The sequence below is a fragment of the Trachurus japonicus genome, chromosome 1 (assembly GCF_045865225.1).
Source record: "Trachurus japonicus isolate A0001 chromosome 1, Traja_1.0".
NCBI lineage: Eukaryota > Metazoa > Chordata > Actinopteri > Carangiformes > Carangidae > Trachurus > Trachurus japonicus.
Genome location: NC_140907.1, coordinates 5,693,255 through 5,709,141, shown reverse-complemented (window position 1 = coordinate 5,709,141; position 15,887 = coordinate 5,693,255). Strand labels below are relative to the sequence as shown.

General features: G+C 44.1%; 1 protein-coding gene across 4 annotated transcripts in view; it reads right to left on the bottom strand.

Moving 5' to 3' along the window:
• Positions 1-1,977: 1,977 nt before the first annotated feature.
• Positions 1,978-15,887, bottom strand: part of LOC146991291 (adhesion G protein-coupled receptor L1-like) — a 44,380-nt gene continuing 30,470 nt past the window's right edge. For 2 of the 4 annotated variants that reach the window (XM_085800841.1, XM_085800925.1), the window contains 16 exons: positions 15,638-15,823; positions 15,486-15,524; positions 14,991-15,171; positions 14,766-14,888; positions 13,932-14,149; positions 13,653-13,826; positions 10,127-10,339; positions 9,435-9,655; positions 9,183-9,249; positions 8,962-9,050; positions 7,802-7,970; positions 7,561-7,710; positions 6,590-6,686; positions 6,388-6,498; positions 5,986-6,009; positions 1,978-4,982 (listed from right to left, as the gene is read on the bottom strand). In XM_085800841.1, coding sequence (XP_085656967.1) covers positions 2,971-4,982; positions 5,986-6,009; positions 6,388-6,498; positions 6,590-6,686; positions 7,561-7,710; positions 7,802-7,970; positions 8,962-9,050; positions 9,183-9,249; positions 9,435-9,655; positions 10,127-10,339; positions 13,653-13,826; positions 13,932-14,149; positions 14,766-14,888; positions 14,991-15,171; positions 15,486-15,524; positions 15,638-15,823 — 4,074 coding nt within the window. In that variant the 3' untranslated portion in view covers positions 1,978-2,970. The remainder of the gene's footprint in view (positions 4,983-5,985; positions 6,010-6,387; positions 6,499-6,589; positions 6,687-7,560; positions 7,711-7,801; positions 7,971-8,961; positions 9,051-9,182; positions 9,250-9,434; positions 9,656-10,126; positions 10,340-13,652; positions 13,827-13,931; positions 14,150-14,765; positions 14,889-14,990; positions 15,172-15,485; positions 15,525-15,637; positions 15,824-15,887) is intronic. The other 2 variants (XM_085801046.1, XM_085801006.1) reach the window with 1 other exon arrangement.

Here is a 15,887-nt window from a genome sequence, read left to right as displayed (position 1 = left end):
ACGGTAAGTTACGTGGTCGCTCACTGCGGCGCTCTGTTTACTATGGCACATACACGCCTTCCTGGTCCTGAGGACCCCTACCTGGACCCCTGGCTGCCCACAGTGCCTGCACTAATCTCTATTCTCTGCCTCACATTAACACACACACTCTTCCAGTTACATTCATCCACATTCAGACCAACTACTGTGAATAAAATAATGGTGAAATATAAAATACAATAATGGTGAGTATAATAATTAAAATAAATAATAAATGCAGATGGGGGGTGCCCATGTTTCATAAACAACTGTACTTATGGGTCCCACACTAATACACATGTTTTTGTTTTCTCTGTTTGCAGGCCTTTCATATCTCATCCATGTTTAAAAGCTCCAGCTCAGATCTGTCTCCCACTGAGACTCTGGACACGCCCTTGTCTCCGCACCATACTGTCTGCTGAAGCTCACCTCCGCTACAAACATCCACCTGCTGCCTGTAGTCTGGCTTGAATAGACAAGAGCTCTTGAAGAATGTGAGACCATTTCCTGTGAAGTCAAACCACATACCTCAGTGTTTAGACAGAGAGTAGGACAGGGAGAGGGAGAGTAGAGTTCTTGTATGTGGACATATGAACTGTGAGTGAGAAAGAGGGAGGCTGCTGAACGCCACACCGTGTTGTGTTGTGTTGTGTTGTCAGCTGCCTGAGAATGTGACCTTTTTGTCCTTGTGACTGACCTTAACTTCACATTGTGATACTTACCTGTGAGCTGAGACTGAACACACAGCAACCACTACCACCTGTAAATATATACAGCTTTTGTACAACTCAAACAATACTGTAAAAGCACTTTTAGATTTCCATCCTAGTATTATTAATTACCACTCTGTAATGACTGATGTAGAATGTGATATATTTTGGACATGTAACATATCTAGTTTTTTTGTTTGTTTATTACATAAACCCAGTGAATGTATCGATGTTGAAGAAAGCGAGCAACTCATTCTCCTAATGTGTTTTACCATGTAGATGTGGTAGGATGTGTCCGTCCATGCAGAATGTTTCATGTAGTTTGCTGATGAGATGTTGACTATGAGAATGTCTGTAGAATTTCTAATATTGGAGGAATAGACTCCTTTTTTGCTACTAGTTGTAATGATAATAATGTATGTTAATGTTTGTTGCTAGGCTACTTAACAGTCCAAGAGCACACACCATCATTAAAGAAGGTGATTCTTTTTTAAAAATCCTTGTCTCCTCGAGTTCAGTTTATGATTTAAAAAAAAAAAAAATCAAAATATCAGTCATGTTTGACAATAAACATTTAAAATGTTATTGCACAATCTTTTAAAAGACCACCACTGCACATAGATAGAGTGATGGGACAAAATCCCATATCAAATATCCAAGCTGTAGGCAGTAAAACCAATACAATGAGCTGAAAGAATCAGAACTGCAGTCTGGTGACAACCATGTGTGTGTATTTGTCACTAAAAGTGACAGATTACATGTTATTATTGACCTACTGTATTTTTCATATATTGTTTAAATACTTTGACACAGTTATACAGTTGCAGTTATACTGCATTTATTACCAGAAATTTGAATTCCTCTTGGTATCATTTTTCACACGACTGCTGTTCAACTTAATTATTTATTAATCACAGGTTTAATAATTCAGTGTATAGTGTTTTCCTTACTCTGCCTTTATCGTCCTTCATTCACTCCTCTGCCCTTTTACTTTGTTTGAACACATTTTCTTCCTTTCCCTTCTTCCTCATTCAAGTGAGTGCCTCATATATTTTGTGGTATAGTATTGAATTGTCTCACTTAATGAATGTAGTTAGTCTGTTATATTCCAGCACCGTTTCTTATAATTCAGACTGCTCTTTTTGGAGTTCTTCTCCCTATTACACCTCATCTCTTCTCCTCCTTTTCTACTGATGATTTCTTTCTGCTTCCTCTAAGAGCCTCCACTGCTCTATACATCCACACAAACAGAAAGACAAAAACATTTATTTCACATGTTTACTTGAACTTCAATAGCAATACAAGACAATCAGAACACTTGAGGTCGATATGTACAAGGATCTCAGGGGGTTGCAGAAAAGTTCTGAGGTTTTATATGATCTCTGGCTCTGGAGTCAAGAGTCCTGTTGGCTGTGACAAACTCCATGGCAACGAGTCCCATCACCAACAGTTAGTGTCAGGTGGAAGTGGGAGGAGGGGGCGGAGCTTTTGGTATTGATGTGAGATGGGATTGGTCGAGAGTTCAAAATCAGAAGGAGGGGATGTGTGTAAGAAGCCCCCCAATTGATATTGATAAAATGCTTCACTGTGATACATTAATTATACAAGAATGATGTATATACACACGCACGCACGCACGCACACACGCACGCACACACACGCCCTTTCGCACACGCATGCTCATCAAGCTAGACACACACTCGCATGTACACTCACACACACTTCAGCACTTTCCTCCTACAGTATGTAGCCTTGTAAAGCCACTATAAAGTCATGCACATGTTCTTTGAAAGGATTTTTTGGCAACACACAAGTGCTTCTTTGACACACTGTTTGCTTGCTACAGGGAGGGGCAATACCCAGCTGATGAACCAATAGAAACTTAGATGATGTTCCAATAAGGATTAAGCACTGATGAGTCGGGAAGACACAGCAGGGTTTTCAGGAGAGAGGGGAGAGGGCGAGGAAGAGGAGGAGGAAGAGTTAGAAATGGATCACAGTCATAGAAAAGTAACAAAACATGGAAAGGGGGGGAAGTCTCGTGGTGATCGGGAGATAGAAGCAGGGAGGAGCCATCGCCGTCGCTATCGTCATCATTACCTTCTTCATGCCTCATCATCATTATCCTCTTTATCATCATATGCACTACAATTTCAATCAGTTTTGTCGTTGTAATTTGTTGTTATTATCACCATCTTCCTTCTCCTCCTCGGTTTCTATTCCCCGATCACCACCGCCCTAGTCACAGGCTGGTCACCCGCTGCATCTGTCCGTCGTCTCCGTCCGAGCTGGGCTCTGCTGTGTACGCTGCTTCTCCGTTGGACGCCAGCGGCGGCGGCTGGTAGAAGGTCTGCAGGTGATTGGGCCGCGGGCCGAGCGGGGGTCGCCCCAGGCTGTAGGGGAGTTCCAGGGCGGGACGCTGGGGCGGGCCGGTGGGGCTGACCTCTTCTGGACCTTCGGGGCTGCTGTCGGGGTAGGAGAGGGTGGGGGGGGATGTGCGGGTGTAGAAGCGAGGAGGCGAGCTGCTGCGGCTGTACACCTGGGGGGAGTGCCGGGAGTAGAGGTTGTTGGGAGGCGAGTTGCTGTCTCTCGGAGCGAAGATGTTTGTCGGCGGAGAGCTTCGGGGGAAGATGCTGAGCGGCGGCGAGCCTCGCTCCCCCGGGTAGAGCGGGGAGGGGTTGGAATCTCTGGCGTAGATCGGTGAGGTGTCGGGATCCAGGTCGAGATCGGGCGTCAGAGGCAGAGCGAAGCTGTCTGAATCCTCTCGTTCACCATGGTAACGGAGAGACCCCCTCTCTTTCCCTCGCTTCCTACCATCCAGACCTCCGTCTTTGCTCTCAAACAGAAAGGACTCGTCCCTGTCTATATCTATCCCTCCTCTCCACACGTCCAGCGCTCTATCCTTCTGCTTCTCATTCTCTCGTTCCACCCCTGCCCTCCATCCATCTCTGTCTTTTAAAAACAAGGTTTCTTCCTTCTCTCTCTCCACGCCACCTCTCCATCCATCGATCCCAAAATCTTTCTTCTGGGTTATGAACGTCTCTTCCTGCTCCGCCTCCGCTCCTCCTCGCCACACCTCCATCCGTCCGTCTCTCTTCTCCAGCAGATGAGGTTCCTCCCTTCCTCTTTCGATGCCACCTCGCCACTCCTCCATCTCTCCATCTCTCTTCTGAGAGGTAAAGGACTCGTCCCTCCCTCTCTCGGCTCCTGCTCTCCATTCGTCCATCATTCCGTCCCTTTTTAAGAGGAAGGTCTCGTCCTTCTCTCTGTCCTGGCCGCCTCTCCACGTCTCGACGCCCGCCTCCCTCTGTTTCATCAGCAGTGGCTCTTCCAGAGCCTTGTACAGGGGCTCGGACTCCTGTGGGGGAGGGGGGGGAGGAGGAGGGAGGGGTCTGTCCCGGTAACGGTCCCGGTCCCGGTCCCTCTCCCGCTCTCTCTCTCTGTCTCTGTCTGTGCCTCCACTCGGCTCGGCGGTGCTGCGGTGGCGTGACAGAGTGCCGGGGGTGCGGCTGAGGGTGGAGTAGGGCCGAGCTTGGACATCAGGAGGACGCGCCTGTTGTCTGTCCTGTAGCCCGCGGCGACCCAGAGTGCCTTGGAGCTGCGACCGGTCCCCGTCTTTAAGCAGCTCGCGGGACTCGGAATCGCCCGTGACTCGCGCGTGCGACCAGCCGTCCGGTAGCCGTGACGTGGTGGTGGCGTGATCTTGGACACGCGCGGTGGGGTGTGTCTCGGCGTCTTGCGCGTGGTGCCTCTGTGTGTGCGCCCAGCCTTCTTGTGCGTTGTGGCGCGTGTTGGGCTGCATGGTGGCGGCCCAGCCGTCCTGAGGCGGCTGCGCGTGTCGAGTCAACGTGGTGGTGTGAGTGAGAGCCGCCGCCCTGTCGTGGTGGTGGGGCCTCGCCAGGCTCCCGTAGCGCTCGGGGGGGACGGGCATGGGGGCCGAGGGCCTCAGGTTGCTCTGCACCAGCTCTGAGATGATCATCTTCTCCAGCGCCGCCGCGTCCGACAGGTTACGGCGCATTCCGGAGCCGCCGCCCAGATCGGCGGTACCGTGAGGGGTGAGGAGCGCCGGAGAGATGTCGTCCCCTCCCAACCCCACGCCTCCCTCCCTCAGAAGGTCACTGCTGCCCACCACCCCGGCCCGGGACCCGGGGGTTGTCCCCAGACCATGCAGAGTGAAGGTGTTGGGGGTGTAGCCTCCGTTGAGACACACACTGTCCAGCCCACAGGACTCCTGGCTCTGGGACACACTGCCCTCTGCAAGGAGAGACAGGAGGACGCCCATTACAAAAGGACATGGACACCCCACACGGAAAGAACCTATAGGTTTGAATATATGTGACATACAGTACATAAAATTGTCCGTTTTCATATATACGCATATATGCTATATATATATGATGACAAACTGCATATAGGTTTCATATATGCACATATACAGTATATGCACTGCAAAAACTCAAAATGTTTCCAAGAATATTTGTCTTATTTCTTGTCAAAATGTCTAATTTCTAGTCAAAACTAACCTCTTTCCACTTAAAATAAGACTCATCACAAAAAAATGTACTTGTTTTTGGATAATTTTCACTTGTCTCAAACTAATTTTCACTTGAAATAAGTAGAAAAATCTGCCAGTGAAAGCAAGTTTTTCTTGTGCTTGTAATAAGAAATAAAAACTTTCTCCACTATCAGATTATTTCAAGTGAAAATATGCTTTAAAGAAGTAGAAAGTGTCTAAAAACATGCTACTTTTTATGTGATGAGTCTTATTTTAAGTATAATGAGATTTGTCTTGACTGGAAATAAGACAAATATTCTTGGGTTGAGTTTTTGCAGTGTGATGACAAACTGCATATATATGCACTATATGCAGTTTATATATATAGCATATATGCGAATATATGAAAACGGCCAATTTTATGTACGTCACATATATTGAAACCTATAGGTTCTTTCCGTGTGGGACTACTAAGAACTTACATTAAGATGGACATGAATGAATGTACAAATGAATGAGCAGAGTTTAGTTTTCGTGTGCCTACTGATGGTGCAGTTTCACCAAAAAATATTTCATTATTAGCAGCATTATTTGATGAAATGTTCAGTGTATAGCCACATGGAGGAGATGCAAATTATGTATTCATGGTCTATGAATAGCTACTGTCTGCAAATATTGCACAGAGAGACTATGAATTGAACCACAGTGCACAAGGAAAGTGGCGCTCAATGATTCAAGTGAGCACAATAATGGAGCTCGTACTCTGTTTGTTTCTGAAGGTTCCTACTGCTCCACGTTAAGACAGAGAGACAGAAAGGGAAATAGTCAAAACAAATGAAAAAAGAAAAACATTTAAAAGACAAACAATTCAAACTGAAATCAACATGACAACAAAAGCATTTAAATTCCAAACATTCATACTGTACAAAAACAGAAAAGCGACAAACCTTACTCTGCAAAAGACTTGGACCACTTAGGAAAAATTATAATAGCGAATATGATATTATTACCATGGTTTATCAAAGATAGTTTTTTTCTATATAGTAACATTTTCCAGTGTGGCCTATGAGTTTTGCAAGGTACTGTGTACACAGGTAGAAAGACAGTCAAAGGTAGCAACACAAAGAAGCAGAGGCAGAGTAGTAGCAGAGTAATGAGAGCTACCGGTGGAGGTGAAGGGTTGGTTGTAGCCCTGAGCCAGCATGGTGTCATACGGAGAGGCTCCAGGATGAGTCTGCAGCACTGGATTAGTAAGGAAATGGTTTCCCAGAGGAGCTGAGAATGGAGAAAGGAAGAGAGGGAATAAACAACCAACGCAGAGGGGACAATGCTGACATTGAAAGACAAATAAAAAAATGACCCCCACCTCGGTTAAGAGTAGGAGTATTGTTCACATCTGCGGCGATGAAAGACGATTCAGTCTGTCTGCGAACAGTGTCGTTCCACATTCTCCTGATGCGACTCTGGAACACAAATGTTTCACACGAGGTCAAATCTGACTCAGACAGAGAGACAAAGACACAGGGCCAGATCTACTAAGATCCCAGATAGCGGGCGCTAAATTGTTTATTGCGTGTTTGGTTAGCGCACGCAAAACAGGTGATCTACTAAGAGTAACCCGCTAAATGAAAACACGTGCAAACCGCAGTATTCAAATGAGGGTTTTGTGCGTGGTAATCGTTTCCGCCATGGAGAGAGTGGACAGAGAGCTGGATGGACGAAGGGACAGAATGACATTTGATCCGATGCATACAATGACAGCATGTGTGTTCATCTCTCTCGCGCTCTGTTTAGATTAATCAACACAAATCTCTACAGGGCCCAACTCGTCATATAGTGACGAACAGGCAGCAGCTGCAGCGACAATCACACACCTATAATATGTGTGTGTGTGTGTGTGTGTGCCGCCCATGATCCAGTGGATTACGTAATATAGAGCTCAGGTGGGACACACGGATCTAAACGCTCTGACCACTGACCAGAGGGATCAAAGACGGGTGAAGACAGCAGTGATGAGCTGAGCAGCCAGGTACTGGAGAGGAGCGCACTGCAGGACAGACGTGCGTAACGGCGCGTAAAAGACTTTTAACACGGCTGAAAAACTGTTACAGACTGACCCAGACGTGAGGAAATGCAGAGATGTAAGATCATGGGGCTCTAGTAGGCATCAAATCAATAAACGCATACGTTTTCACAAAGTTGTATCAGTTAGTACATGGTTTTCAGACGTGGTAAAGATGCAAAAACAGCGCGTGCAATTACGTTTGCACACGTTTTAATACACGCAAACCTTTAGTAGGTCTGGCCCACAGAGCGTTACTGAGAATCACATTGCACCTGTCTGTTGGCGGTGGCTCTCCGACTCTGGCTGCTGGTGTAGCGGCTGTTGGAGCGTAGGGCAGAGCCCTTTACCGAGTCTGGAGAGCTGGAAGAGGAAGTTGCGCAGCACTGGGAGAGACGCAGGCAGCGGCCGTAGTCCTTCTGGCCCTATGGATGATGAAACGTATCGGTTAAACGGTGCATGTTGACAGACGGAGGAGACATGTGCAGGTCCATCATAACGCAGACAGAGGCTGACCTTCCTGGCGAGGCTGCAGTGCAGGATGGTGATGAGGAGGCCCTGGGCCGTGTTGAGGGAGGAGAAGAGATAAGCCAGGAGGAGAGACGGAGCAGACAGGAACATCAGGCCTGACGACCATGTGACGCTCTGCAGGAAGAGCAGCGTCAAGGAACCAACTGCCCAAGCCCTGGAGACAAAATAGTGACATTTCTGTATCATTAAGACAAACTAGTTAAACAAGAGTTCACTTCACTGGCTCCGTCAGAGAGTTATTTTCTTCCGCTCTGCGATACTAAAGTACAGAAGATTCAACTGTTAAACTATTTCACAAGGCAGCTGAAGAGCGAGGTGCATGTAATTGATGTCAAAGTTTACACACTCAAATTTTCCTGAACGTCACCATCACCAGACTCTCTTGTGTTGAAAAGAAAAACTGAATAAAAGAGGATTCAGACAGATTAAGTGACACTGCTAACACCCTCCCTAGCTTCCCTTTTATCCTTTCTTGAATGCAAGCTCTTTCCTCCATTTTACCGTTTAGACGGCTTTGCTGTAAAAAATGTTTGCTTTACCTTGCTCAGGTTTAACCTTTTCTTCCTGAAAAGCATGCAGAGACTAAATAGTTCATGGTGTTGCCGAGATCCCTGCAGTGCATTTGACTCTGGCTTTTCAAAAGCTGCACTTGACTTCAAACTATTGGAAATGCTGTTTACCAAGCTGGGTAGAACTTAATGAGACAAAAGAAAGGCTGTGTCACATCCTTTATATGTTTTTACATTTGCATTGATTCACTGCCTCAGCTTGAGTCATGGTTATATATTTTGATTAAATATTCATCTCTAAGTGTAAAAGCTTCCTCACATACAACACACTTAAGTCCAAGAAACATTCATTTCAAACAATTCTTTATACTTTTCTGTTTCTTTTCTGCTTCTGTTTGAAAGCTATGAAACTACGAAGATATGAAATAAAATATTGAAATATATAATATTGAAAAAATGTCTTGCAACAGACAGGGAAGTAGAGAAAACATGACAATTCTGATCAGTCCAGGGTCTGTTACGGTTTTAAATGTAACTTAACTATGTTTTGCTAATGACTTGAGCCAAAGCTACCGGGACACAAAGAGCTCTCCACATAATGACTAACAAAAGATCAGCATGAGATGCTATACTTACCTCAGGTTGTCATGGCGACTGGAGTCTGGCTTCAAAGCAGCGGTGCTGTGCATCTTATGCAAGGTCATCACCAAGACAACGAGGTTCAACTGAGGGCAAAAAGGACAAACACCAATCACAGTTTAATATTCCTTCAACAATACTGACTTATCATGATGTCATTACATGCTGATGATTCAGTAGGAAATATTGGAAATCTCTGTGTGAGCAAGAACTTTCACCGTTATGACGACAGCAACAGGTCCAAGGAAGCTCCAGATGAAGTAATTGTCTGTTCGCAGCCAACATCTACACAACCACGCGCACACAAACACACACACACACACACACACACACACACACAAACAAATCACAGGAAAATAAGAACCTCCAAAACAACAAAGCCAGCTTGGGAGCCGACAAAGGAAAACAGTACACAGATGGAGCAACTGGCTGCATACAAAATGTGAACACAGACACATTAGTCAACTTACGCAGTCTTTGAACCGTAGCCTCGGAAGTCTATGGCTGCAGACACGGCCACCACCAGTCCGGGAATAGAGTAGCCGCACAGGTAGAAATACTTCCTCCTGGAGTTACGTCCTTCAAACACCTCGCGCTGCAGCAGGTAGAGTTCCACTCCTTCCAGACACAACCAGCAAAACACCGAGAGCAGCGAGAAGTGCAGCAAGCCAGCAACGATGGAGCAGACAACCTGGAAATGTGAAAAAAGAAAGAGAGAAATAATGACAAAAATCTGTCATTCTGAATTACTGTATAATAATTTATGCAAACAATTTAGGCAACACAGCACAACTTTGTAAAGTGATAAACTACTTTGTTGTATCACAAAGTCAGATAGATAGATAGATAGATAGATAGATAGATAGATAGATAGATAGATAGATAGATAGATAGATAGATAGATAGATAGATAGATAGATAGATAGATAGATAGATAGATAGATAGATAGAACTTTATTGATCCCCAAGGGGAAACTACTTTGCCACCAGTAAAAACACATACATCCACTTAACAAACAATACAAACATACCATTGCACAAAAACAGCTGTATCGACATGATTTGGACAGAGCTGTTAAAAAATGTAACTGCTGCATAACATTGTTTCCATATTTTTTTTTTTTTTTTTTTTTTATGAATCCAGGTTCTCACTGTGACTCACGGTATATTGTGTCTTGTTAGCGCCAACGAGGAAGAGTAGTTCAGTGAGCAGCAGGTTGGCCCACAGGTTGCAGTGGATGGTGCTGTGGTCGGTGTGCCACGGTGAACCCTGGCAGCACAGGGTGGTCAGGCAGGTGGCCAGACACACCAGTGCTACAGAGATGCCCACCCATGACACCACATAGACCAGGAGCTCCTCTACCCCGGCCCCAAACTGATGGAGAAGAAACAATTTAAAAGGGGTTTGTTTAGATCATCAACAATAAGACATCTTGAATAAAAATTTAAAAAATCCAGTTTTTCTGAGTAATTTATTTTTTTGGTCTGTTTTCCAAGGTAATTATTTCTGTTTTTCTGACTAGTTTATTTTTTTGTTTGCTTTTTTGAATAATGTTTTCGTTTTCCTGACAAAGTTTTTTTCTGTTTTTTGTGGTAATATGGTAATATGTATATCAGCTTTGAGATTTCAAAATCCTGTGAGAAGCTCCCACCTGCAAGTAACATAAGGACTGATTTCAAAATAAAGGTGCTAAATGAGACTGTTTTGAGTGACACTCTCTGAGGAGGAGTTCTGTAATAACAGTAGTTTCCTTTCAATATAAATCTGAATTTACTTGGAACACAGTGAAAATAAGACTGTATTTTTTGTGGAGCATATCCATGGATGTATGTTAAGCAATAAAAGAAAGTGCCTTTACTCATTGTGTTATGAGTAGTTCTTTTATTTTGAAGGATGTTTGTTATACGCTCCCTGATGTGACGTGTGTAGCTTGCCCCGGGAAAAGTTTGTTGATGCTTCTACTGTATGTGTTTGAGCCGTCAGTGTGGAAAATAAAGCAATGGTGGAACCTGAACCAAAGTGGAGTTTGAATAAAAACCCTCAACAATGTATCTCATGGTTCTAAGATGTAATAGATCCGTGATGAAGTGGAGGCTTGACTGCAGCGGTTACACGTTACTTGCAGGTGGGAGCTTCTCGCGGGATTTTGAAATCTCGTTAGGTCAAAAAAAATTACCCCGAAAAACAGAAAAAAAATAGTCAGAAAAACAGAAATAATTATAGCTGCTGCGCAGCAATGGGTCGGGTCCGGGCTACTTTTGGGCATATTTAGGCAATTCTGAGCAACAAACAGGAGAATAGGAAGACAAGACAGTTGTCCTTATAATGTTCAATTTGCATCATTTGAGGATTGAACCCACAACCTTTAGAACCATAGACCGTTGTCTATGGCTAATTGACAAGTAGCATTCAACAGTGGCTTCACAAATTGAGTAAGCCCTTCACTGTCGCGCAGGCAGATTTGAAACCACAGTAAAAAGAAAAATCCGTTTTTGAGGTAAAATAAAGATATGTATTTGTAAAACATCTACTGTGACTCTAAGATGTTAGGAGCCTTCGCACATGGTCCAGTCCAAGCTATTTGGATTTTTAAACTTAGAGGCTTGCTGTGATGCCATCATTAGGACAATTGTCTTGTATTTCATGTTGAGGACATCTGACATATCGATCTGTCATCATCATCATCATCACCCTTGCTGGGTCTCGAACTCACAACCTCTGACACCAAGAACCAGCTCCTAACTCGCTGAGCTAATTAGCTGGTGGTGAGACCTGCTGTGTAGCTTCATTTATCCACTCAGGTGAGTCAGTGCCCGGACAGCTGTTGTGAACGCAGATTTCAAAAATGGTCAAAAAGTCAGAAATTCTGTTATCTAAACAAAAATCTGTTAATACATAAATTGCATCTAGACAGCAAAACAGCTTGAGGACATGTGACATTTTGATCTGTCATCGTTATCATCACCCTTGCTGGGTCTCGAACCCACAGCCTCTGACACCAAGAATCAGCTCCTAACTCGCTGAGCTAATTAGCTGGTAGTGAAACCTGCTGTGTAGCTTCATTTATCCACTCAGGTGAGTCAGTGCCCGGGCAGCTGTTGTGATGAAATGGTCAAAAGTCAGAAATTCAGTCATCTAAACAAAAATCTGATAATACATAAATTGCATCTTGACAGCATGGAAATGTTGGTGATTTGTTTTTAATGATAAGTGTTTTGCTTCATAAGAGAAAATCTGATGTTTAAAAATTCCACACTCACATTGACTGCAGTTGTTCCCATGAGAGCAGAATTCAAAATGTTCTAGAAAATTCAGTTTTTGAATTAAAATTCTGATATTTGCTAAACTTCATCAACCATGACTCCAGAATATTCTCATTTTTTTTTCAGGACGTTTGAAAATGTATTTATCAAGAATTTGATGGTATATGTTTACAGTACTGTTTACAGTCAAACGATTTCATGCACTGTAGGCTCAATTTTTGCTTAATCAAAAATCCGAGAAACAAGTTTTGTGGAGGACGGTCTGGAGATGCTCTGTAGCAAGTTTGGTGTCAATTGAGCAAAAATTGTGGGAGGAGATACATTTTAAAAGTTTTACAGTTATTGAAAAAAACAGAGTGATGGACTTCATAATTTGTAATAAGTTTAAGTGGACAAAAGTTTCAGCAGTATTGAGGCTACATTGTGGTGAAGTTTCAACACTGTAGCATCTACCGTTGGTTTGGTAGGAATTTTTAAAGTTTTTAAATTTAAATGCTTATTGTGCCCCCCCTAGGAGGGGGGGGCACATGTCCTTGGAGTTGAGTGAATCTGGCATGGGACTGAACCTTTGTGCAAAGTTTGGTGAGTTTTCGCCCATGGGAAGTATGACTTCCTTGGAAGAAGAAAGAAAGAAAGAAAGAAGAAGAAGAAGAAGAAGAAGAAGAAGAAGAAGAAGAAGAAGAAGAAGAAGAAGAAGAAGAAGAAGAAGAAGAAGAAGAAGAATTCCTAGGAATACAATAGTGTCCTGGCAGCTGCGCTGCCCGGACCCTAAAGAAAGAAAGAAGAAGAATTCCTCGGAATACAATAGTGTCCCGGCAGCTTAGCTGCCCGGACCCTAATTACCTAGAAAAACAAACCAAAAAATAAATTAGGAAGTGAATGCAATATACTTCCATATATGTCTGTATGTAGGAGCGTGTGCATTGATGCAGCTCTATGATAATATGTGGAGCATGTAGGCCTATCTTGTGTTTTCATTGAGGAGTGCTCGTGTTTCTTTGTGCCAAATGAACAAAATCACACTCAACAAAAAGAGCATCTGACAGAGAAAGACTTAAATCCGTTTCCTGTCAGGACAAACTACCCTGCAGCATTTCTCACTCCCTCTGTCTCTTGTGAAGAGCACAGTGGGGGTGAGGTCCAGCTGTGCTACAGCAAATGAGCGCATAAGGGCGGAGGAATTTGGAGTCAAAAGATGGAGGTAGATTTACAAAGTTGAAGTTTGGCACCAGGCCATGTTTAAACCAATTGAAAGCAATAGAAAAGTAGAATAGCAGACAAATTGCACGACAAACTGTTGATCCAATTATCACCTCGGGGCAAAAGCAAAATACCCTTTTGTTGTTGGTGTTGAGAGAAGGTACACATATCACACAAAAGTGTGTGTGTGTGTGTGTGTGTGTGTGCGTGTGTGTGTCACTTACTGGAGGTTGCTGGTACGTCATGAGCACAGCGTAACTGGACAGGTGGTTGCATGCGCAGGTTGTGTGTGTGTTGTTGGTGTGTAACAGGCGGCAGCCCTGCGTAGACCACCTGCCACTCCCAGAAAGCCCTGATGCGTTCCAGAACGAGCAGTTGGGGCCAAAGTGGTTCTCCAGCTGGGGAAACAAACACACTAATGCTCAGTGACCATATTCTGCACAATGTTAGGAATTTGTTAATTCCTGGTTGTTATTTTCAGGTAAACCCACTTCCAAACGCACCTGCAGGTGCCTGAGAGTGAAGATGACGGGCTCAGAGAGGTACACCCTGTTGGATCCTCTGTGCACAGACGCAGAGATCACATGGGAGTTGACCACCAGACTCTTCCGCCTGACGTCCGAGCCCTGGCCCAGCCCCAGCCCCAGCCGCAGAGTGGAGTTTTGTGTGGTCAGGAAGGAGCCCAGGTTCTTATAGAGAGAGAGAACCAGCTTCACCTGGCCTGCAGGGGAAAACAGGAGACAACACAACACAGTGAGGACAGGAATAACACATAACAAGAGTCAATGTTTAGATGTTTATGTCGTAGTTAGTAATATTAGTAGAATAGTACTATAAGCTATCCACAATCCTGTTCCGATCATCACCATTATCAACCCTATCCATGGTCTACTAGCTCTGCACATGTACAATTTTTTTTTTTTTTGATCACGATTTTATTTCATTACTCAAGGGAGTGTAATAGATAGACAATACTCACAAAAAAGAAGAAAAAAAGAGGAACAGATGCACACAGAAAATAAGATAACTTTAACATACAATTATATTATGAAAGAAAAAAAAATAAAAGAATAAAATAGACGGATGAATGACACAATAAGTAAGGATGATAATAAGAATAAATAATAAGGTAACTTTAACATATAATTATACTGTGAGAAAAAAGATAAAAGAATAAGAAAAATAGGTAAATGACAAAAAATAAATAAAGAATAATAACAATGATGATAGAAATAAAAATACAATAAAAAATGTTATAAACAAAGCTACTAGTAGTCATTAATACACTTTGGGTCACATGTACAAAATGTTGATCAATTTCATATCATGCCACGGACCATTGTTACTGTACTGTTGCAGGGCCAGCGCTGATATCTGCAAGATGCTGTCACTGTCGTAGGAGTGAGGGAACGTCAGGTCCTTTATGTCTGCCTCTGTATTTAGCACATACACCTCCAGATCTGTGACATACACGAAGAGACCAGCACAACGGGCTGGATGAGCTGCTGAATGAAGAAGAAGAATGAAGAAGAAATGGCAAAAGAAACAGAAAGACCACATACCAACGTTTGGTGCCCTGTCACTGAAACGGACATCATAGAGGTTGTTGGCCAATAGAAACGCTCCTTTCTCTACTGCGTCCAACAGCAGCGATGCAGAGCGGGATTGGTCGGCGCCGCTCATATCAGCCCAGGACACCAGAGCCTCAGGACCCAACAGATTGTCAACTGTCTGAACCACAGCCTGACAATGAGAATGCCAGACAATGAATCACTCAAATCAATCAATCAATCAACCAATCAGCCTGTCAGCCAGAAAGTCAGACTGTCTGTCATAGTTCTTTTTTTTTTTTTTTTTGCGTTTTTGCCTTTACTTGATAGCACAGTGAGATAGACAGGAAAGGGGGAGGCAGAGAGAGGGGGAATGACATGCAGGAAATGTCTGCCCGACGCGGGACTCGAACCGGGGACGCCGGCGTTGAGGACTGTAGCCTCTACATGGGGCGGCCGCCTTAACCACTGCGCCACGCACCACCCCGACTGTCTGTCATAGTTTACCTGAACATAAGCTCTGCATGTGCGTTCCCTCTTCTGCAGCTGAAAAGCAGAAATGAAGCAGACGTTTATTGTTCCAGTCATCATCAATGACATTTCCGCTTTCATTTGCGGGAAAGGTCAAGTCATCCACACTGACGACAGGAACAATTTACCTTGTTGTAATTGCGTGTGGCGGATTCTTTATTGGCTGGTCTGAGGGCCTGCAGCTGGGAGTCCAGGATGTCCAGCAGCTGTTCTATCAGCTTGACAGACATGCTGACATCACCGGCGTAGATCCGCCCCCGCGTCAGGTTGACCAACTCCCCAGCGATGTTGGCTGCATTCTCCCCGCTTTTAATCTGTAGTGGGGGAGGCACATAATGTCAAATAGTTTAACATTTAAGAGGGAACTGCTTGCTGACT